Raw genomic sequence first — 24,371 nt, forward strand, 5'->3', positions numbered from 1 at the left:
TGCCATGAAAAATCATTGTATAGTTTGTATATCAGATGAGGATGTTCTCAGGAGTGAGAAAGAGAAAACCTGCTGTTATAGTGGTTTAAACAAAGAGGGTTTATTTTCTCATATAACAAGAAGTTTGAAGGTAGGTGGCACCATGGTAACAGTTTCAATATCTCTGAGACTCATTTAGCCTCATGATCACAAGGGGCTGCTGCAGCTCCAGACATTACATATGTGCTCCAGGTAGAAAGGAGAATAAAAGTGGTGCAGAGGAGAAAATTGGAACCATCTGTAGCTATTCCCTTTTATGTAGAAAGCTCAAGGTAGAAAGGAGAATAAAAGTGGAGAAAAAAAGGAGAAAGGAGAAAAAAAGCAAACATAGAAGTCAGAAACAGTCTAATATCTCACTGGTTAGAACTATGACTGCTTCTGGCTGCAAGTGAGTATTTAATAGATCACACTACCTCCTTGAAGAAAATTGTCCTATTATAAAGGAAGAAGGGAGAGGATGCATTTAGGTAGTTAACAATCATTGTCTGCCAAAGACAATGTTCTTGTCAGATAAGGATATTTGAACAATGGAACCCAGCGTGACCACTCCCCTTTAGTGACCTTATTTAGTCCTGATTTTTTTTTTCACTTTTCTCCAATTTAGTTCTTTTCCCCCCAGATTCTTGCTCCTGCAATCTTAACCAGTGTCTTTAAATGCTATACTACAGCTGTACATCAATCAACAGGATTTGCTAAGTGCACTCAAGCTGAGGATGGGGTGGGCAGCGCAACAAAGGTCAACTGAGTCATGTAAGAAGGAGCCTCCAGGCTGGTCCGTTGAAGGGCAGCGCCAGCCTTTGCACCTGCACAGTCCTGGGTTCCCAGCACCACTCTGGTTTCTCTGATTCTGGGGTCATCTGTTTTCCCAGAGCCGGGCTTGCCTGAGCTGAAGAGGGTGGTTCACAGTCCCGACCATCAAGGTCACTGAGGATGCAGCAAGACAAGGACTCTCCTGAAGAATCCAGCAAAGTGATTCTCAGCTGGCCTGCATGTCAGATTCCTCTGGGAAGCTTTTTACAAAATACACCATCCCAGGACCCTCCCAGACCTCTGGAGGTGCTGCAGACTGAGGTCATCAGTGCTGTGAATGAGTAGTCCGCTGGGGACTACTGGATGCTGAACACACATCAGTCCCCCTTCTCTGCCAAACTGGGATCAGTTCCCAGATTTCTGATGCACAGTATGCTGGCCACATGCCTTTCTTACGGCAAATTGCCTGAAATCCATGCTCACTAGCATTTATTTATTTGCCCCAATAAATTGTAATTAATAAATGATAAATCAATTCCTAACTGAATTAGACTAATGAGGGATGTTAACTGCCAGTCAGCAGCTGGAGTAGCTCTGGCCAAAATGCACATACCCTGCCTCATTAATTGTGGTTTCTGGTGGAAGGGGGTCTGTGTTACCCTGATGAGGAGTGCTGGGGCCACCTGGGTCCCACCTCCTCTGTTTGGAAGTTTCCCAGGACACGAGCAAAGCTGACCATTGGTGAGGAGGGCTGACGTTCCCTCTGGAACACCTGTCCTGAGCCCAGGAGGCTGAGATGCTCAACCCCTCCAGGCAACATTCTATATCAACCTCCCTTCCTTATCTGGTACGCAGAGTCAGACATCCAAGCCCTGTGCATCTTGTGAGCTCTGCTTTGAAAGCTGGAATTCGAATCCCATTTTGAAGAGTCTCCCCCAGCTCCTGAGTTGTCTCTGAGCTGCAGTGAGTGTCAGCTTCCCCCCTTCCCCCACCCAGGAGGTGAGAGCCATTTCTCAGCAGCTTTGCCCACCATCAGTCATACCAAACAGAGCTGGGGACAGGGTAGGGGGGACAGGGGTCTTCCTCTCATATGAGTGTTGCCCAGACCTCAGCTTTTCGAGATGATGCAGCCGACTGGACTTCAGGGTTCCTAGCCCTGCCTGAGGTCGTGTCTTCTCCACACCTTTTCTGAGAAGACAAATGAAGAGTGACAGAGATGGGAAACCCTAATTAGTAGAATGATCCGCCCACCATGTGTCTGCCTGCAGATGTGGATCTCAGGGCTGTAGAAGGGTCTCAGATCCCTGTGAACCAGGGCCCCACAGGGCTTTTGTATAGCACACCTTTGCCTCCTGTGGTTTTATAGTTTTAAGTTTGTTGGTAAAGTTTGTGGGCCTTCAACCTCATGCCACTAAAGAGCCTCTTGATGAAGGTGAAAGAGGACAGTGGAAAAGCTGCCTTAAAACTCAACATTCAGAAAACTAAGATCATGGCATCCAGTCCCATCACTTCATGACAAATAGATGGGGAAACAAGGGAAACAGTGACAGCCTTTATTTTCTTGGGCTCCAAAATCACTGCAGATGGTGACTGCAGCCGTGAAATTAAAAGACACTTGCTCCTTGGAAGAAAAGCTATGACCAACCTCGACAGCATATTAAAAAGCAGAGACATTACTTTGCCGTATAGTCAAAGGTCCATCTAGTCAAAGCAATGGTTTTTCCAGTAGTCATGTATGGATGTGAGAGTTGGACCATAAAGAAGGCTGAATGCCGAAGAATTGATGCTTTTGGACTGTGGTGCTGGAGAAGACTCTTGAGAGTCCCTTGGACTGCAAGGAAATCAAACCAGTCAATCCTAAAGGACATCAATCCTGAATATTCATTGGAAGGACTGATGCTGCAGTTGAAGCTCCTATACTTTGGCCAACTGATGCATAGAGCTGATTCATTAGAAAAGACCCTGATGCTGGGAAAGATTGAAGGCAGGAGAAGGGGGTACCAAGAAGATGAGATGGTTGGATGGCATCACCGACTCTATGGACATGAGTTTGAACAAACTCAAGGAGATGGCAAAGGCCAGGGAACCCTGGTGTGCTACAGTCCATGGGGTCACAAAGAGTCAGACATGACTGAGCAACTGAACAACAGCAACTTCATGCCGCTGATGGTACTGCCTGGAAAAACACCCATTTGGAGGTTTCATGAAATGTGCTCTTTAAGACATTAAGATTCGGGTGACATTTATCGTCCCCCAGATGCAGCCAGGCTCTCCCACATCCTCCGTCTCATTTAGTTTCATCCCAGTGGGGCAGGGTGGGCTTTGATAACTCAGTTCAGACAGATGCTGACACAGAAGCTCAGAAAGGCAGCAAGAACCAAAGTGGGAATTGGAATTCAGGCTTTTCCCCATCGTCTTTTTTTTTTTTTTTTTTTTAATGGGTTCTGCTGGGTCTTTGTTACTGTGCAGGCTTTTCCCTAGTTGCAGCGTGTGGGGGCTATACTCTAGTTGTGATGCACATGCTTCTCATTGCTGTGGCTTCTCCTGTTGCCGAGCACCAGCTCTGGAGTGTAGGGGCTTCAGTTGTTGCCTTTCCTGGGCTCTAGAGCACAGGCTCAGTAGTTCTGGCACACAGACTTAGATGCTCCATGGCATGTGGGATCTTCCTGGGCCAAGGATCGAACCCAGATCTCCTACTTTGGCAGATGGATTCTTTACCACTGAGCCACCAGGAAAGCCCTTTCCCCACCATCTTGTATCTGCCTCAGATTCACAGCCTGTTGGGGCTGAAAAGGTCTCAAGTTCCAATAGAAGAGCAACTTGGGCTGCCTGGAGAAAACCCTGAACTTAGGCCAGCGACCACATCCCTGGTGTTGTCTATCACAGCCCTGTTTCCCAGGAGGAGCATCGTTGGTGAAACGCTCCAGCTGGAGGGGAAGGGAGCCTGAGTTTGAGTCCCAAGGTGTGAAGAAGGTCTAAAACCTTTTTGTGCGTCTCTTCCTTCATCTATCAAGTGAGGGTGATAAAGAGTAGTCACTGTGCTGAGTTGAATAGTGTCACCCCCACACCCAAATTTACATGATGTAGCTGCTAGCAAGGGCTTCCCTCATAGCTCAGTCAGTAAAGAGTCTGCCTGCAGTGCAGGAGACCCAGGTTCGATCCCTGGGTTGGGAAGATCCCCTGGAGAAGGAAATGGCAACCCATTCCAGTATCCTGACCTGGAAAATCTCATGGACAGAGGAGCCTGGTGGGCTGCAGTCCATGGGGTTGCAAAGAGTCGGGCACGACTGAGCAACTAACACTTACTGACTTACTTAGCTGCTATCAAGGAGCATCCAGGATTGGTAACAACCTTCAGAATTTAAAAGAGGCCAAGAAAGATTCTCTCTGAGAGCCTGCAGAGGGTATGGCCCTGCCAGCACTTTAATTTGGAGCTTCTGGCCTCCAGAACTGTGAGACAGTAAATATCTCCTGTGTTGAGCCCCCCAGTCTATGGTCCTTTGATGTGGCAACCTGGGGACAGGAAGGCAAAACCCCGTCAGGATGTTGGGAACACGGTACATGTTCTTCCTGCTAATTTTTTCCAGTGACACTATACTCCTTGCTGGGTGTCCTAAGGCTCCATGTCCTCCCTTATATCTTTCCTTTTCCTTGAAAGTCTCTTGTTTTGACCTTGCCATCTTGCCAGCCTTTCATGATTCCCCTCTGGCATTAGCGCCTCCAGACAGTCTTCTCTGACAGCAGGTCCCCCCTCCCACTGCAGTCCCTTGTGAGTTGGGAGTTGCTCCAAAGTCAGACTGTTGTGGATTTGACACTGAGAAGCTTGTTGAACTCTAATTAGCACACTCAGCTGCAGTTTCCTTGCAGTTGAAGGAGGTTGTGCTGTTTAGCCACTAAATTGTGTCTGACTTTGCAACTCCACGGACTGTAGCCCACCAGGCTTCTCTGTCCATGGGGTTCTCCAGGCAAGAATTCTGGAGTGGGTTGCCATTTCCTACTCCAGGGGAGGGCTTCCCTGATAGCTCAGTTGGTAAAGAATTTGCCTGCAATGCAGGAGACCCTGGTTTGATTCCTGGGTTGGGAAGATCCGCTGGGGAAGGGATAGGCTACCCACTCCGGTATTCTTGGGCTTCCCTTATGGCTCAGCTGGTAAAGAATCTGCCTGCAATACGGGAGACCTGGGTTCGATCTCTGAGTTGGGAAGCTCCCCTGGAGAAGGGAAAGGCTACCCACTCCATTATTCTGTCCTGGAGAATTCCCTGGACTGTATAGTCCATGAGGTCGCAAAGAGTCAGACAGGACTGAACGACTTTCAGTTTCACTCCAGGGGATCTTTCTAGATCAGGATCAAGCCCATGTCTCCTGCACTGGCAGGCGGATTCACCAAGGAATCCCTATATGGACAGTACTTAGTGTAAATACTTGATCAGCAGGTGAACCTTTTCCAGCTCTTCCATGGTGCCAATATGGAGGGGCTGTGGCACAGCCAGTGCTGCTCCCTCACTGGGATTTCAGAACCGAGCCTTGAACCGGGAGTGGGGAGGCAGTGAGGGGCTGCCCTTTTTGTTCCTTTGAAATGTTGGTCTGAACGTTCTCCCCTTTGGCTGTCACTCAGGTGTGCATTGTGCAGAAGCGAGACACCAAGAAAATGTACGCGATGAAGTACATGAACAAGCAGAAGTGCATCGAGAGGGACGAGGTGCGGAACGTCTTCCGGGAACTCCAGATCATGCAGGGCCTGGAGCATCCTTTCCTGGTCAATCTTTGGTGAGTGAGTCCCTCCAGGACTGCTGTGAACGCCTTACGGTGCAGCCAAACGCAAGCACGGCTCTGCAGCAGGAATCCCGCGTTGTTCAGAGAGGAAATGGAATTTTCTGGGTTCAGATGTTCTTTTGAATATTTCGCTGAGTATGCTTTCCAATGACTATTGTGTAGAGTACATTTTCTGATGAAATCATTAAGCACATGCTTAATTTTGATTCTATTCTCTTACCTGGTGAATCGGAATTGAAATTGATTTAGAAGAGAAGGTTGTTGTATGCTTGAGAAGACAGGTAAAATGTTTTAAGAGGATGTCAAGTGGGAGTCTTCTAAGGTAATTTATCGAAAATCACTCCCACGATGTTGACGGCAAGAAGGACTTCTAGGAGCTGATGTTTTACTCTACTCTGGATGGCTGCCCGGTGTGGATACGCTAAATTCCAACTTCTAAATCTGGCCCACAGGGCCCAGTTCCATCCATGTTCTGAAACTCTCTCCATTGCACTGGTGGCTCTTGTCTCTGCTTTGTGTCCTAGATTTCCCTGCCTCTGTGCCTTTGCCTGTGAAGTCTCCTCTTTCTGAAACTTCCACCTCCCAGTTTTCCCAGCTTCCTCCTACCAAATGCCTCGGATGGGCATTTCTGTGGGGAAATGTCATATACTAGAGACTGGCGACAAGTGTGTATCTGTCATGTCTCCAGCCACACAAGTACTCCAGTTATTTGGGGGAAATAAAACCGCTTCATATTTTAATTGCTATGCAAGAGAATTTTTATAACTTATTTTTTATTAAGGGGACATTTGGTTTATTAACGCTATATTAGTTTCATGTGTGCAACATTATATTTCTGTATACACTCCAGTGTGCTCATCACCAAAAATTAAGGGTCCGTTCATCACCATACAGTTGATCCCCTTTCATCATTTCATTCTCCCCTGACCCCGCCCCTTTCCCTCTGATAACCACCCTATTCTCAGCGTGTATGTGTTTGTTTTTGATTGATCTGGTTTGTTCATGTATTTTTTGTTTGTTTTTTATATGCCACACATGAGTAAAATCATACAGTGTTTGTCTTTCTCCATCTGATCTATTTCTCTTACCATAATACCCTCAAATTCCATCCATGTTGTTGCAAATGGCAAAATTTCATCTGTATTTTTATGGCAGAGTAGTAATCAGTTATATATATATACACATACATATACACCACATCTCCATTCGTTCGTCTGTTGATGGGCCGTTGAGTTATTACCATATCTTGGCTATTATAACATAGTTGTACAAATATCTTTTGAATGAGTATTTTTGTGTTCTTTGGATAAATACCCAGGAATGGGGTAGCTGGATCATATGATAGTTATAGTTTTAATTTTTTGAGGAACGTCCAGACTATTTTGCACAGTGGCTGCACCATTTCTGATCAGAAAAGCAGTATAGGTTCATTGCAAAATGCAGAAAATGGCGTGCATAAGAAGGCAATAGGGCTTCCCCAGTGACTCGGTAAAGAATCCACCTGCCACTGCAAGAGACATGGACTCGATCCCTGGGTTGGGAAGATCCCCTGGAGGAGGAAATGGCAACCCACTCCAGTATTTTTGCCTGGAAAATCCCATGGACAGAGGAGTCTGGTGGGCTACGGTCCATGGGGTTGCAAAGAGTCAGACAGGATTTAGAAACTAAACAACAACAAAAAGGAAATTGTTATCTAGGATCCTACCACCACCAGGTTGCATTCTGGTGTGTAATTCTTTTTTTATAGTAAGTTCCTACATATGAATGAATATCTTTCCTAGAATGCATTTGTAAGTCCAGTTTGTTTGTAAGTCCAACAAAGTTAGCCTGGGTACCCAACTAACACAATCAGCTGTATAATACTGTACTGTAATAGGTTTAAAGTACTTTTCACATGAATTATTTATTAAAAAAACACAAAAGTAAAGAAAACCCTTTTAATCTTATAGCACCGTATCTTGAAAATATAGTACTTTAGGACAACAGCTGGCATACAGGGGCTGGCATTGAGTGAATTGTCTCCATTTTACAGATGGAGTAATTGAGTCCCACCACTAGTAGATGGACGAGATGGGACTTGAATCCAGACTGTCTGACTTCATGGCCCACACTTGCAGCCCTTCTACCACTGCTGCTGTGAGAAGGCCCCTGCCCTTCTCTTCTTTGCCCACCACTCCCCCTTCCTCCCTGTACGGAGCACCTCCTGCAAGGCTTCTGTTTGGCTGCTCTGTCACCCTGCTAGCAGGGAGTGTGGTGTGGAATCGCTTGTCGGGCTCATAAGGACGCCATGGCTTTGAATTAATTGCACGTCAGCTTTTCATCTCATTACATGGAGGGTGAATTACCATGGCCTTGGGGCTCCTGACTGTGTCCCTTCTCATTCCTCTCTTTTGCTGACATGCTCCATGACTGGCAGAGGCAAAGACCAGGCACTGATTAGTTTTCATGACAGTTTGGCCTCTAGAGAATGAATGATGGGTGCTCCCAAGCCTGTGACGATCCAGGTTGAGTTATCAAGTGCAATATTTTCACCTGTTCTGAAGCAAAGCTGTTCTGCTCCCTGGGGCTTAAGACAACTGGAGCAAAGGAAAAAGGCAATGAAAAATCCCACCCCAAACAGAGGAGTCGTGCAGTAGCGGGAGCCCTGGAGAGGCAGGGCATGAGAGAAGAGGGGAGGGGAGAGATGAGGTGGAGAGTTCCAACACTCAGGCTCTGGGGTCCGATCTCCCGGGTTCTAATAACAGCTCTGCCTCTTGTAGGTGAAGAGGTTGCTATGGACTGAATTGTGTTTACTCTCCACCCTCTCCCTGCCCCACAAAAATTCATATATTGATACCCTAACTCCCATTGTGGCTATATCTGGAGATAAGACCTTTCGGTGGCTATTAAGGTTCAATGAGGTCATTAGGGTGAAGCCCTAATCCAATGTGATCTTTACCATCTGCTTCCCTGGTGGCTCAGATGGTAAAGAATCAGCCTGCAATGTAGGAGACCTGAGTTCAATCCCTGGGTCGGGAAGAGCCCCTGGAGAAGGGAATGGCAACCCACTCTACTATTCTTGTCTGGAGAACTCCATAGACAGAGGAGCCTGGCAGGCTACAGTCCGTGGGGTCACAAAGAGCTGGATACGACTGAGCAGCTACCACCACTAATCCAAGGATGATAGCCTTGTAAGAAGATAGAGAGAGTTCGAGTCTCTGCCATGTGAGGACAGAGCAGGAAGGGGGCTGCCTGCAAACCAGGAAGAGAGCCCTCAGCAGAACACGACCATGCCTGCGTCCTGATCTTGGACCCTGATCTCGGGCTTCCAGCCTCCAGAATTGTGCGAGAATACACTTCCGCTGCTTCGGTCTCCCAGGTAGTGATAGTTTTGTTATGGCAGCCTGAGCAGACTAATGCAGATGCCTTGAGAGTGATTTGAGTCTCTCTTCTGTGTCTCAGTTTCCTTCTTTGGAAAATGGAAGTGAAAAGGTGATCACGTCATAGGGTTGCTGTAAAGACCAAACAGGGCAATATTAATACATACAAGCGTCCACACGGTCCTGGGCTTGAGGGACCTGTGGCCAGGGACCTCCACTGTTGTTGGTAGGATTAGCACTCGTCCTTCATGTCAGCTTTGGGCTGGCTGGACCAATTCTCTTCTCATCCAGCAGTGAACATGAGGACATGGGTTGAGTTTTTAGTACTAAAGACTTTTGTCTCAATAAATGGTAGTGGGGAGGTAGTTTATATGCATTTTCAGGCTGTATTTTCAAAATCCAATTCTATTCACCAGATTGACTACATTTACTAGACTGTTAAATGTTCTGTTTACAGCTGGGCAGGTGCCTCCCCTGCCCCATTTGCTGTTGAAGTAATGGTGGGGATGGAAGGATGGATACTGGTATGACAGGATGAGAACAGATACCTGCAGTTAATTTAAACAGTTCTCATAGCAAGTGTTGTTTCTAGAGCCTTCCCTGAGTAGTTAATGACTGAATCATGACACAGGTCTCTAACAGGCCACCGGAAGCCAAAAAAGAACCGCTTAAATTAGTGGCTAGTTTTTCTTCGGCATTGAGACCTTTGATTCAAGTAAAACTACATAAGGTGTTGAAAGGTAGAACTGATCTGTCTGAAGCAGGGGGCAGGAAAGAAGGTTGTAGAGAGGACAGAGACAGGAAGTCTCTTGGGGAACCTCTGATGAAAGACAAAGCCCTATACAGTTTCCCTGATGGGCTTGGTGGTAAAGAATCTTCCTGCAATGCAGGAGACACCAGAGACACGGGTTCGATCCTTGGGTTGGGAATATCTCCTGGAAGATAGTGTGCAACCCACTCCAGTATTCTTGCCTGGAAAATCCCATGGACAGAGGAGCTTGGCAAGCTTCAGACCATGGAGTCGCATAGAGTCGGGCACGACTGAAGAGACTGAGCATGCACACGCCAAAGCCCTGTATAAAGAATCACCAGTTACTGAGCAGCTTCATTTTCATAAAAATAATCGCCCTCGGTCTTGAATATTGCTACAACCTCCCAGCTGGCATTTCAGCACTTAGTCATCACCAGTTTGCCACATACAAGTTGTCTTGTTCAGCTCAGGCAGCCGTAACAGATTACCATAGACTGGTGGCTTAAATAATAGACATTTGTTTCCCTTAGTTCTGCAGGCTGGGAAGTCTGAGAGGAGGGGCCAGCATGGTCAAGTTCTGGTGAAGACCCTTTTCCTGGTGTAGAGATGGCTGTCCTCCTGCTGTGCCCTCCCCTTGGGCTGGGAGAGAGATAAAGGGAGAGAGCTCTCTTGCCTCTACTTATAAGAGCACTAATCCCATCATAAGGGCTCCATCCTCATGACCTAATTATCCCCCAGCAGCTCTGTCTCTGTCACACAGGGGTACTAGAGTTTCAACATATGAATTTGGAGAAGGGACATAAACATTTAGCCTACAGCACAGGGAAAGTCTCATCAAAGTGCAAATCCAACTCCACCTCTGATTAGAATTCTGCCGTGACTCCCCATAGCCCACAGAATAAATTTTTCTTCATGACCTGGCCTCTGACATTATGTTAGTCTCTCCTCTGGACACCCACGCCTGTTCCTGTCTTAGTGCATTTTTGTTCCAGCCACACTAACTGATTAGTGGAACCTGTCGTTCATCTTGTTGTCTTGATTCCTCCAGGCCTTTTGCACTTGCTGTTCTTCTGCCTGGAATACCGACTCCCCTTTCTTCTCTGTGAGAACTTCTGCTCTTTCCTCTACAAGTATCCGTTCATTAAACAGACATTTATTTGACTCTTCCTGGGTACCAGGCACTGTCTTAGTTTCTTAAAAGAAAAATTTTTTTAAATTTTGCTTCTAGTTGCACTGGGTCTTCACTGGGCTTCCCTGATGGCTCAGACGGTAAAGAATCCACCTGCAATGTGGGAGACCTGGGTTCAATCCCTGGGTTGGGAAGATCCCCTAGAGGAGGACATGGCAACCCACTCCAGTATTCTTGCCTGGAGAATCCCCATGGACATGGACAGAGGAGCCTGGCAGGCTACAGTCCATGGGGTAGCAAAGAGTCGGACATGACTGAGCATTGCTGTGCACAGGCTTTCTCTAGTTGTGATGAGCGGGGACTGTTTTCTAGTTACAGTGTGTGGGTTTCTTATTATGGTGGCTTCTCTTGTATCAGAGCACAAGCTCTAGGTGTGTGGGCTTTAGTAGTTTTGGGACAGGAGCTCAGTAGTTGCAGCTTGGGAGCTCTAGAGTGCAGGCCCAGTAGTTGCGGCACGCAGGCTTAGTTGCTCCGCTGCATGTGGAATCTTCCCGGACCAGGGATCAAACCCGTGTCCCCTGCATTGGTAGGTGGACTCTTATCCACTGGACCACTAGGGAAGTGCCCCTGCCTTAGTTTATAGGGGTCCAGAGAAGAAGAGGATCCTTTTGTCTCCTGCCCACTTGGAATTCATAGGCCAGCACCACCTTCTCCTCCGAGCTGCCTCAGGGTTGCCACCCACGTGACGACAGGTAGTGCTTCCTTCTGGACTCTGTTGCAGAACAAGGCAGTTCAATCACATTTATCTGCTTGTACATCTGTTTCCTCCATTAGTGTGAGACTCTTGGGGACTGGGGCCATGTCTCATTCGCTTCTGTATTCTCAGCATCCAGTGTTCAATAAATTAATCCTTTCAGTGTTTGTTAAGGATCTGCAGCATCTGTGCTAGCATTGGTGATGGAAGAGTGAGCAAGATAGTCACTCCTGATCTTTACAGAGCTTACAGATGAGAGAGGACAGACCTTAAACCAACAGTTGATTGTGCTTCTCTGCTCTTTTCCTTAAGTAGTCCCTGTCCTTTGGGGGCCCGGGTAACTTAAAAAATTTAGAGATAGCAAATGTCCACCATGTCCTGGGGGTCAGAGACAGGAAATGCTCATGGGGTTTTTCCCAATCCAAATTAGCAGCATCTTCTTTAGTCTCCATCGCCATGGCAACTCCCTTAATAGAAGGGAGCAAGAGGTGATGCTGACATGTCCAGGGTCCTTGTCTCATCTTTTACCATTCAAGGATTTCTCAATATCACTGGTCACTTTGGTTTGTGCTTTCAAGATGTCGGATTTCCCAAATTTTACTTTTAAGTGGAATAGGTTTGTTATCCCTAAGGGAGTGAGTGGGGATGATAAGATGTCCCAGCTCCATTCTGATATCCAGAGGGTCAGCACTGAGCTGTGGAAAGGGAGGGATGAGGAGCCAGAGGTTGTTCTGTGAAAAACCAGGCTGGAGGCAGGGTAGAATTGGGCGCTATGTCAGACAGTTCTTGTGAGTGAAAGGGGGTGGTCCATCAGTCAGTCAGGAAGGGTGTGGAGTTTGCGGAAGGTCAGAGGGAAAGCCAGGACTCCCTTGGGCTGACCAGTGGTCTTTGGGGCCCTCTGCTTCCCCACCTTCCAACCCGCCACACAGTACCTTCTGGTGCCCATTTCTCTGACTGTTCCTTATGCTTCCCATGTGTTTTTCTGTAATTAGGACTCTCCTTGGTCCTTGGTGTTCATTAAAGGCTTCCCACACTTTATCAAGTGGGCTTAAGATCCATGTCTTAAAATCTTGGTAACACTACCCTGTACGGGTCGCCCATGGTACCTGGCTCTTTTCCTATTTTAGCCTGATTTAAACCATCTTACAAGGTGGATGTTCTTGTCCTCAGTTTGCAGTTGGAGAAGCTGAGGATGAGTGGGTTAAATAACTTGTGCAAGATTAAGTAGCTGACAAGAGGTGGCATCGGGATTAGAGGCAACAATGTACCAGGAAATGCTTCACAACCAGCAGACCAAGGGGACACAGTGCAAACCCTGATTTGTAGTCTCAGCTGATTCCCATGGTGTAAATACTCCCTCTGTGGTCTGCTGTAGACTTGGTGTATGCGTCTTCCCGGACCTAACCCTCAAGGGGAGAGTATCAGGAGGTGAGGGCCTTTGGAAGTTGATTAATTTACGAGAGTGGAGCTTTCATGAATGGGATTAATGCCCTTATAAGTGCCCCCATGGAGCTCCCTCACTCACTCCTTCCCCTTCTGCCATGTGAAGACACAGCAAGAAGACAGCTATCTATGAGCCAGAAGGCTGATGCTCGCCCAGCTCTGCCCGCACCTTGATCTTGATCTTGGACTTCCAGCCTCCACAGTTCTGAAAAAGGAATTTTCATGGTTTATAAGCCCCTCAGTCTATAGTACTCTGTTACAGCAGCACAAACAGACTAGGAAATGGTTGATATCAAATTAATTGCATGCCAGCCAGCTTGCAAAATTTCTGAAAATTCAGCAATTCTCATGAGCCAGTATGAGCCAGCCCAGAATAACCCTGATAGGCCCAGGTCTAACACCAAAGCATTTGCTCTTCCTAAATCCAACTTCTAGGAGCCAGGCTCAGTCTGAAGATGAATGAGCAATGAGAGCGATGCCTTGAGAGGAATTAAAAAGAAGAAATATGGTGGTTGGTTATTGGACAAAAGGAATACTGTCCTTTCTAGGACAGTATTCCTGAAAGCTTCAGTTTCTTCATCTGTAAAATGGGTATAGTACTGCCCTCCTTTCCATGCTTTCTGAAGTCCAAATCAAATGAGGACCTAGAAGGTGTGTGGAAATGATATTTTTGTTAGCAAGATATATACATTGTTACACTTCCTTCTGAGAAAAACTGTGGGTAATAACCTGTAAATCCCATGAACAGTTTGTGTGCATGAAGTTTCTGATGGGAGGCAGGGAATGCAGTTAAACATGTAAAGTGAAGACGCTCAGTCGTGTCCGACTTTTTGCGACCCCATGGACTGTAGCCTACCAGGCTCCTCCGTCCATGGGATTTTCCAGGCAAAAATACTGGAGTGGGTTGCCATTTCCTTCTCCAGATCTTCCCAACCCAGGGATTGAACCTGGGTCTCCCCCATTGTAGGCAGATGCTTTACCGTCTGAGCCACCAGGGATGTCCTTTATCATGTTGAAGATTTAGAAATCTGCCTGCAATGCAGGAGACCCTGGTTCAATTCCTGGGTCAGGAAGATCCGCTGGAGAAGGGATAGGCTACCCACTCCAGTATTCTTGGGCTTCCTTTGTGGCTCACCTGGTAAAGAATCCACCTGCAATGCGGGAGACCTGGGTTCTATCTCTGGGGTGGGAAGATCCCCTGGAGTAGGAAAAGGCTACCTACTCCAGTATTCTGGCCTAGAGAATTCCGTGGACTGTATAGGCCATGGAGTCACAAAGAGTTGGACATGACTAAGCAACTAAACATGTAAGAATTTCAGTAAAAATGAGGGAGTCTCAGTGACAAGCAATTTTATGTTAAGCTCTATCCCCAAGAGATACAAAAGTTGCATTAGGATATAATACATTTGGGAAGAGTCTATTCACTGTAGTGAGCTTAATTAAATTGGAAACCGTGGTGCCCTTGTTCTTCAAGTTTTTGAAAGTCACATGGCAGCTCCCCATTTTCTTTCAGCAGTTGGGCACACACCCACCCCCAGTTCCTACTTCTGGTCTTTTGCACTGATGTTTCCTTGTTGGGACAATCCTGTAGACACCTGCAGGGCACACCCCTTCACTTCCAACAGGTGTCTTTCCTGTTTGAGCTCTTTCTCTGACCACCCAGTTTAAAACTGTGAGTTTCTCTCTCCCCTGGCAGCTCCTAACCTTACAATACATGATCCATTTTACTTATTCATCTTGTTTACTTTCTATGCCTCCTTTAAACACACACAAAAAGGAAGGAAGGAAGGATTCCAGAAGGGCAGACTCTCATGCATTTTCACTGCTCCTTCCCAGGGCTCAGGATCACGTCTTGGCATTGAAGAGATGCTCACTCAGTAACTGCTGAATGAGGGATGGAATGAGAAAATGTCCCGTCTCTCCCACCTAATGTGCAGAGAGCCATAGGTGGCGGCTCCCTTGGTTCTTCACTCCCACTGATCCCCGCTGACCTAGAAACCAAAAGCGAACCCTTTGGTCTTCTAAACCCAATAGAAAGGATTTTGATAATCTGAACAATTGGGGTTTCCACCCCTTACCTCTGATCCAGAGTAAGTGTGTGAAGCTGAGGAATGAAAGTGACCTTTTACATTCTGATGGATAACAGTGGTGGCCGTTCTAATAGCGAACTTATATTAAGCGCCTGCTGGGTACCTGGCATTGCACTGAGTGCTCCACTGGGGTCATTCTGTTCATCATTCCCAGGGCCCTGTCAGGTGGCCCTGTGCCTCTCCACTTTACAGAGAGACAGCTGAGGCCGAGGGGGGGTTCGGCCTATAAACAAATAGACTGTGCATCAGACTGGGGCTCTGCACCAGTGCCCGCTGCCTTTGGGCTTATGAGTTCATTCCTCCAGTACCTATTTATTAAGTGCCTGTTATGTGCCAGGTATGGTCGTAAGTGCTGATGATATGTGTAGAGCAAAAGGCATGGCTTCAACTGTGTGGAGCATCCCTATTCCTGGTCTGTATAGGAGACAGGCAAAAATCCAATAATTATAAAAATATGGACAATTCAAGATTCTGGTGAGTGCCAGGAAGAGGGTTTATGTGCCCAGGAAACTGACACTGTGAAGGAAGAGGAAGTGTGGCATTCACTATGGCATCAAGGAGACTCCCCAAGTAAGTGGCACCTCGTGTATTTCCTGGCACCCAATGCCCACAGCAGGTCCCCAGGGCAGGCATTATTACACATGGGGAAACTGAGGCTTGGAGAAGCTTGAGTGATTGATTGTATAGGGCCTCACAGTTAACAGGAGAGAACCAGGATTCCCCCAGAACTTAGACTTTCCAGAATGTGGCACCATCTACATTTTTCTAGCTGACGCAAGAAGAGTTGTTTGCAGTTGTGTTAGAATTTTGAAGAGAAAACAGACCTACCATTGGGATCATATCCACTCACTTCAGATTTGGCACTTCCTTCTCTGGGTGCTGTTTTCTCCTCTGTGTCCTGTAAGGCTTAGAATCTGTCCCCCAGCCCTTCCCCAGCCCTTCCCTGGTTTCTATGGAGACCTGGGCGACCCAGAACGTTCCTTAGAGGTTACTCAGGCCTGATGGGGCTGAAGGTCTAGGGACCTGGTCTCTGTCCTTCTCCATTCTGCGCTCAAGTTCCTCTGTATTCTACATGTGGTTTCATTTAAGGAAGAGTTTCTGCTGCTTGACGATATTGACAGCCAGCAGCCTGGATCGTCTCTCCTACTCTGTGACTCTGAGATTGGACCACCCGCAGTCTGCTTTGTGGGCTGAGAACAGGGCCCAAGCACAGCCAACTGTGAGAGGCAGAGCAGAATGACCCAGGCTATGTGATCAAATCCAAAGAATTACAGGCGTAATGAAACTACATCACAGTGTGTAAAACCAAAGGCAGCACACATATGGTTAAAGAAAAGTGTTCTGTTCCACACTCGTGTTAACTGCTGTACCCAGGTCAGTGACAGACACCACAGGGGACAGGAGAGGATACTTGAACGTGCTCCCCAGCCACACTTGGCCCCACCTAACCTGGAGCCTTGCAGTGCGTGGGGAAGTCAGGAATTATGGCTGGACAGTGGAGATGCACAGAAAACAAAATGTAGTTATTGTCAACTCTCAGGAGTGTATGCTTCAGTGATAAATGGCCACTTGGGCTTTTGCCCTGAGAACTGTTTAAGAGATGGTGGCGAATGACAGTGTAAGTCCACCCTGCTCATGAGGGGCAGGGTGGGAATTTGCAAGGTTCTCAGTCCAAAATGATGATCCTTCCTTAGAAAACACATCACAATGACCTTGAGAACCATGCTTCCAGCTATTGGATCTCCAGGGAGACTGGTGCTGTGCAAAACTTCCAAGGGACAATGGAATCTTCACACTCTCCTGCAACACAGTATTCTGGTCCTCAGATGTTCTTGGCTGCCCCTGAGAACTCTGAGGACCATCATTCCCCTCTGTCACTCCTGATGCCCCGTCTAAATGTGACCCCAACAGTGTGTTGGCCCCTTCTTTCTGCTGGTAAAACCTTGCCTCTGCAAGACTCAGCTTCATTCCCCTGCTTCCCGCCTTGAGAGGCGGGAGCCCATTGCTCCCAGTGTATCATGAGCTGTCTTCCTGTGCTAGATGAGTGAAAGGGATGCAGTGAGCATCGTTATCTTGGTTTGTAGATGAAAAGACCTACATCGGCAAGATGGAGCGGTTTCCCCAGCATCATCAGACCATGAATTTGGGGAGTCAGTATTTTAACTCTCATCTGCCTCACTCCAAAGCCTGAGCATCTCTCACAGTTTCCCCTGACCACCACCCCCCGCCCCCCCACTCCACAGAAGCCTCAGCCACCGTCCAGCTGGTGCAGATTCTCAACAGGAATCACAGATGTGCATGTTGCTTCTCCATGAACCCTCTTCGGACTGCATTTCTGAGTTTCAGGGTGTTGGCACCCTGGCCAGGGCCCCTGCCCTGCACGGACCCAACCGCGGCTCCCGAGGGACTTCTTCACAGGTGACGCTGGGTTTTTCATTTTCATCCACATTTATCGGCCACGTGTGAAACTAGAAGAGATATCTTTTTTTTCAAACTTCAAACTTTTTATTTTGTATTGGGGTATAGTTGATTAGCAATGTTGTGGTAGTTTGAGATGAACATCGAAGGGCCTCAGCTATACATATACATGTATCCAGTCTCCCCCAAACTCCCCTCCCATCCAGGCTGGCACATAACATTGAGCAGAGTTCCATGGGCTGTACAGTAAGTCCTTGTTGGTTATCTATTTTAAATACAGCAGTGTGTACATGTTTGTCCCAAACTCCCTAACTGTTCCTTCCCCTCCTTTTCCCCCTGGCAACCATGAGATCATTCTTTGAGTCTGTGAGTCTCTGTTTTATAAGTAAGTTTATTTGTATCATTTCTTTTTAGATGCCTCATATAAGGGATGTCATATGATATTTCTCCTTCTCTGTCTGACCTACTTCACTCATTATGGCACTCTCTCAGTCCATCCATGTTGCTGCAAATGGCCTTATTTCATTCTTTTTTAACAGCTGAGTAATATTCCATTGTATATGTATACCACATCTTTTTAATCTGCTCCTCTGTCAATGGACATTTAGGTTGCTTAGGAGAAATATCTTAAAAGGTGGTGCATGAGCATCGTTCTCAACACATGTGCAAGAAGAGATTTCAGGAAGTTTCCTGATTTAGAAGCCAAATGTGTTTGCTGGGTTGTGGACACATTGAGCTAGAAACCTGCAAAGGCAGCCAGAGTCAGAAACCCTCCTCTTCTAGAGCCATGCCCTCTGAGCATCTCCATCCAGAGCAGAAATCCTTGCTTCCTCCGCTGGGTCCCTGCAGCACATGGCTGGTGCTCTCGGATGGTCCTTCTCAGAGTCTACCCCGTAACTGTCCCATCTGACCATCTCAAAAGAGGGTCGTGGCTCATTCATTCACAGGAGGCCATCCTGGACCATCAGCTTCATCCAGCTCCCAGGCTTTCTCTGTCACATCACCCTGTTTTATGTAGAAAGCACAGCTCCTTGCTGCCTTTGGTGTTTGCGCATTTCTTATAGACTTTTTTTTTTTATCAGAATAAATATGAGCTCCCTGAGGCCAGGGTTCTGTTTATCTCATGTGCCGTGTTTCCAGGATCTAAAACAGGATCAGGCACAGGTGGGCACTTGATAATCCACTTGTGGTGTTGAATTGGATGGTTGCACCCAGTCCACGGCTTGGGACATAGTAGTTTCTCAGCGGATGGGAGAGAAAAGGAGGGATGTGTGGAAGAAATGGGGAACCCGCTTGCTCTCCCAGTGGGTCCTTGAGGGTGGGGACCGTGCCTTTTCATATCTGCATCCTTGGCTTCCAGCACAGAGAACACATTTTGCATGGATGATAAATCACCCCCATAACTTGCTGAGTTTAATATGCAAACATATGTGCCCCAGCAATGGAACGATGCACTTAAGCTTCTTGATCTCAGAAATCGTTTTTGGCTTTCATTTTTAATTATTTTCTCCATAATTCACAACAGAAGTGTATTTTCCTTTTGATTGGCAGGGCACATACCTTTGATTTGCCAATATGTTCTTTGTGATGGGTCTAAGGCTGTTGGCTCACATGGAAGTGGGGAAATGAGGCATTTATAAAATGTATTTTTATCAAATGCATGTTTACTCTAACCTTCTTGTTGCTGCCTCCCCTTCCTCCGTGTCCTCCTTCTTATGCTAGCAGCCTGGCTGGCATTCCCCAGGCTGCTGGCATTTGAATCAGTAAAAAAAAATGTTGAAATGACCTTGAAAAGCGTTTATCCACTTTTCAGATGATAAATTGATTCTGTGATATCCTGGAGAAGGAGGTGGGAGAGACCCCATAGTGGTCCCTCATGGTGATATGTTCATCATCTTCGTATTTAAAAACCACCTGCATATAATGAGCTTAACATTTCTGCATCAACTCCCTTTTTTAATTAGATTAACTTGATCTTAAAAGCTTGGTATCATCCTATGAGTAAAAAGCTGTATTCTATTGTCTTAAATAGAAGGCAACCCTAAGAATTTATACCATGAAACTTACAGTGTCATTAAATTCTAACTAAATACTGTTGCCTGCCAAGGTGGTGAACCTGAGACCAGGTCTTTCGTGGCTTGAAATGAAGATTGACAGGTCATAGGAGAGTGTTGAAGAGAGGCTGGCACATACTCAGAGTTTCTCCTCCATATAGTTAAGATGGAAATGCAATCGGAATTGGAGTAAGTGGCCCTTTGCTCTGCATTTGATGGTGTTCAATGCCATGCGAGAGACACCTGGTATCATCTCATGGGTAGCACTTGTGATACAAGGCCCACACCCTCAATGATACTGGATGCTGACAGCCTGCTGTGAACCGGGTACCCCTCTGCAAATTCTCTTACTCTTCCTGTTTCCTTCTCCTTCTCTCTTTTTCTATTCCTTTTCTATCCTATAGTTTTACTCCCCAAATTACTTAAAATGACAAATTTTTAAAAATTGAGAATAAGATATATTATTGCTAAGCGAGAAAACCAAAGGAAGAACCAGTGTGGGGGATGTAGCGGATGAAAATTTCACGAGGAATAGTCCAAGTTCAGATAAACATGTGGCTCCACGGCCTTGAATCAGATGCTCTGTGTTACTAGTAGCGATGGAGGGTGCCATGGCAGACGTGAACCCCGTTATCTCCATTCAAACCTCTTCAGAAGCAGCAGGTACGCAATCTGTCAGGACCTGAGTTGGCTTCTTCCTGTGAGCAGGTGGGCTTGAGAAATGACCCTTATCCTCAGGTCCTTGGGACCAGAAGTTATGCCCAAGTAGTACTCACCAACTTAGATGTGTACGGGGGCAGACAGGTACCAAATGAGGAAAGGAGTTGGGTCTAAGGAGCACTGGGGTGTGGTGGGGATTGTGGCCAACAGAGACTGTGGCTGTAACACATCGTCACCTGTGCGGATGATGCAGGTGAGGGTTTGTGGGTGGAGCTTAGAGGAGGTGCCCAGCTCTGTACGTCCCCTACTGTCTGGGGCTGACCGTCTCTCATCACTTGTCATCCTCTTGGTCTCACTTGACTACATGGCATGATGGTGGGTGAACCAGTGGTTTTCAGGCTGAACTCTGTGCCATCCCTTCAGCGGCTGCAGGGGGAAATGAAGGTGTGATGCAAAGGATCTTATGGCTGCAGCCCTTCTATCTGTCACTACTCTTAATTATTTTTTTTCAGAGCCATGTCATCATCAGAAATTATCCTTTCATTTACTTCTTATCCTGTTTATTTCCTTCTTCCTCCAAAATGAATGCATCATTTCTGGGCCACCAGAACTTGATCATGAAGGGTTCACTCCAGAAATATTGGTAAAATGGACGAATACTTCAATGATGAGTGAATATATTCTACTTTTCCAATAGTTATGGGGCTTCTCTGGTGGCTTAGCTGGTAAAGAATCCTCCTGCAATGCAGGAGACCTGAGTTAGATCCCTGGATTGAGAAGATCCCCTGGAGAAGGGTATGGCAACCCACTCCAGTATTCTGGCCTGGAGAATTCCATGGACTATCATGGGGTCGAAAAGAGCCGGACATGACTGAGCGACTTTCACTTCACTTCCAATAGTTGTACCTCTTCACTAGTTCCCTTGTTTAATTGCATTGATAACCTTAAGAATGCTATCTATCCTTTCATTCTTGCTTTTTCTAACAGTTTCTTTTTTTATTTTTGGAGTTGACTTTGAATTTTATTAGATGCCTTTGGAAGAATCGTCAAGATGCTTAGATGTTTGGTTTCCTTGACTTGAAGTCTGGTTAATTATATTATTAAATATGTCAGCAGTGCTTCATCTAAACTAGAATAAATCTCACTGTTATGTTTTGTGGTAGAACATGTGTTGTCACTTTTTGAGCAAATAACAATGACAAAATAACAATATCTAAAATGCACTAATTCTTTCTGCATGTCAGTTTCTCTTTAAAATGTGTTATGCCATGTCATCCAAACCACTCCTGTGGTAGACTATTCATACTTCACTGAGTGCAAACTTCATTGAATCTGTGTAAAATGAGTGCATGATGCCCAACAATGGTTAAATCTCAAAGTTAACTATTATGATGCTTATAAAACTTTCTCTGCTTCCCTTATCATTTGCTTAAAATATAAATTCCTTGAGTCAACACAGTGGAATAAAGGTTTTTTTGAAACACACTATGACATTGCATTTCAGAATATGGCCACTTAACAAATAGTCTCTACAAATGCCTCTTTCACCGATTTCTCACCAGGTAATTTCATAGGCAAAACAAAATGGTATCTTATAGTTGTTTTAATGCATGTGTCTTTGATTCCTGATAAGACTGCCTTTTTTTTTTTTTTTTGCAGATTATTGAGCATTAGTTCAATAATTTCTTTCTGAGTGAATACTTGAGTTGTGTCCTGAAGGACAAGTGAAAGAGAGCTGCTATGCTTCTCTCTCTGGGGGATTGATTGGCTTGGGCAGAAGGGAGGTAGAAATAGACCCCACCCACCCCCATTGCAGGACATCCAGCCACATGGTCCAAGAGTCATCCATGGGTCACGTCTATTGACCATGTCCTAGTCTGTTGAGCAGCAGCATCATCTATTGACCATGCCAACATCATAGTCTATTCCCAGGAAGAGGCAGGGTTTCAGGGAGCAAAAAAGAGGAGGAAAGAGGTGCCAGTTAGAGGGACCCTGTCTGGAGAGGTGCCTCACGTCCAAACTCTGTATCCTCACTTTGTGTTTAGGTGAGAGACACAATGGCAGATCTTAATTTTCTTTCTTTTCTTTTCTTTTATTGGCCACATTGTATGACTGTTGGATCTTAGCTCCCCAACCAGGGATTGAACCTGGGCCCTTGACAGTGAAAGCGCAGGGTCCTAACCGGTGGACCACCAGGGAATTCCCGCAATGGCAGATCTCGGTGTCCGGCTGGTTGAGAATTCCAGCCGTGCACAGTGTTTACACAGAGATGGTGAATCCTGTCTTTCCCTCCCAATTCTGCACTTTTGTATGAGGTGCAGTGAGAGGGAACATCAGTCTAAAGCACCCCGACAATTTCCATTTTGTCCGCACCCTTGAGCTTTGTACTGGGAATAACGAGATTTCTGAGGAACCCTGAGCCAGTCACCGGTTTCAGGTCTGGATGTTATGCTCAAAGGCATCTCTAGCTTTACAGAGACCCTGTATGGGACGTTCAGATGCAGATGAGTGGCCATCCACCCTTCTCAACCACACATCTGGGGAACATCCAAGCATCACACATGTAGTGAGTGCTGTTTAATTTAAGGATGCATGGCAGTGATTTATGCAAAAACAGCTCAAGTGAGGTAGGCCCACGTATATCAACATTGTGTGGGGAGTAGAAAGTCTAATAAGGTGTAGACAGGAGTGGTACCATGGGGAGCTATTTTAATGAATATATTAAGTATTTGTTATTAGCATATCTTTGTTGCTATGTGACCACGCATACCTGAATATTTGAAAACTTATTAGTAGCCTATGTGGTTTGGAACTGGTGTCTCTAATCTTGCTTCTATTTTAAATCAGCTCCTCAAAAGCTTCATTTTACCTCTCCGACTTGCTTCATGTTCCAAATTAGTGGAGCCCACCTTAATAAGATTTTATTCTGCGTCTTTAAATTAAATGTTCTCTTCACATCTCTTTGACTGAACTTGACAATGTGATTAAATTAGTTAACCTCACATTGAGCTCTACAAGTACGAGGCTCTTTGGAGCCAATCTCCAGCACCAGTGGTTTTAGACACGTATCTAGGTCTTTGCACGTGCTGTTCCATTTTCCTGAATTTTCTCTTCACCCTGTTCGCTTGGTGAACTCCTGTTTGCTCCACCAAACCCTGCCTAGTGTCCATCTGAGGGACACTTTTCTTTCCTCTTTTTTTAAAGTTTATTTTATTCATGTATAGTTGATTTACAGTGTTAATTTATGCTGCACAGTGAAGTGACTCAGTTATACACACACACACACACACACATATATATTCTTTTTCACATTCTTTTCCATTATGGATATTCAGTATGGTTCCCTGTACTATACAGTAAGGCTTTTTTGTTTATCCATTCTTTGTATAATAGTTTGCATCTGCTAATCCCAAACTCCCAATCTTTCCCACCCCTACCCCTGTCCTCTTTGGCAACCATAAGTCTGTTCTCTATGTCTGTGAGTCTCTTTCTGTTTTGTAGGTAACTTTATAGGGCTTTCCTGGTGGCTCAGATGGTAAAGAGTCTGCCTGCAGTGCGGGAGACCCGGGTTGTTCAATCCTTGGGTTGGGAAGATCCCCTGGAGAAGGAAATGGAAAACCACTCCAGTATCCCTGCCTGAAATATCCCATGGCTGGAGGAGCCTGGGAGGCTACCACCCATGGGGCCGCAAAGAGTCGGACACGACTGAGCGACTTCACTTCTTATTTGTGTCGGATGTTAGATTCCACTTATAAGTGGTATCATATGGTATCTGTCTTTCTCTTTCTGACTTAGTATGAGAATCCCTAGGTCCATCCATGAGAGTGCAAATGGCATTATTTAATTTTTTATGGGGATTTAGGTGGTTTCCCTGTCTTGGCTATTGTGAAGAGTGCTGCTATGTGAGTGATGCCATTCTTGAACACAGGGCTTGGAAAAAAGTTTGTTTTCCCTGAAGAACTGGAGTATATTTTCATTCTTAAAATGAAAATTGTGTGTCTGGTTGTGTCATCCTCTCCTCTATGATTGAAAGAAAGTTCAGAGCTAAACCACCTTAGAGAGGCTACATGGTGCCTTAAGAGAAGAGAACTCCCAGGCAGGTAGGCCTGAATTTGAGTCTCGGGCTGAAGGATTTGGGATGACTGATTGAG

The 24,371-nt window shown here is 46.0% G+C and overlaps 1 protein-coding gene and 1 long non-coding RNA gene across 6 annotated transcripts in view; one reads left to right on the forward strand and one right to left on the reverse strand.

Moving 5' to 3' along the window:
• STK32B (serine/threonine kinase 32B) overlaps positions 1 to 24,371 on the forward strand; it is a 375,768-nt gene that overhangs the window by 104,834 nt on the left and 246,563 nt on the right. For 3 of the 5 annotated variants that reach the window (XM_081489937.1, XM_081489845.1, XM_081489748.1), the window contains exon 3: positions 5,405 to 5,556. In XM_081489937.1, coding sequence (XP_081346063.1) covers positions 5,405 to 5,556 — 152 coding nt within the window. Of the gene's footprint in view, positions 1 to 5,404; positions 5,557 to 16,041; positions 17,507 to 24,371 lie in introns of those variants that run through there. The other 2 variants (XM_081490036.1, XM_081490125.1) reach the window with 1 other exon arrangement.
• Positions 7,438 to 12,976, reverse strand: LOC145506219 (uncharacterized). Its single transcript, XR_014053644.1, has 2 exons — positions 9,894 to 12,976; positions 7,438 to 9,053 (listed from the first exon to the last, which is right to left on the reverse strand). It is a non-coding gene; the product is annotated as an uncharacterized LOC145506219 (long non-coding RNA).

Source organism: Giraffa tippelskirchi, chromosome 1, assembly GCF_054371585.1.
Source record: "Giraffa tippelskirchi isolate mGirTip1 chromosome 1, T2T-mGirTip1v1.2.pri, whole genome shotgun sequence".
Classification (NCBI taxonomy): Eukaryota; Metazoa; Chordata; class Mammalia; order Artiodactyla; family Giraffidae; genus Giraffa; species Giraffa tippelskirchi.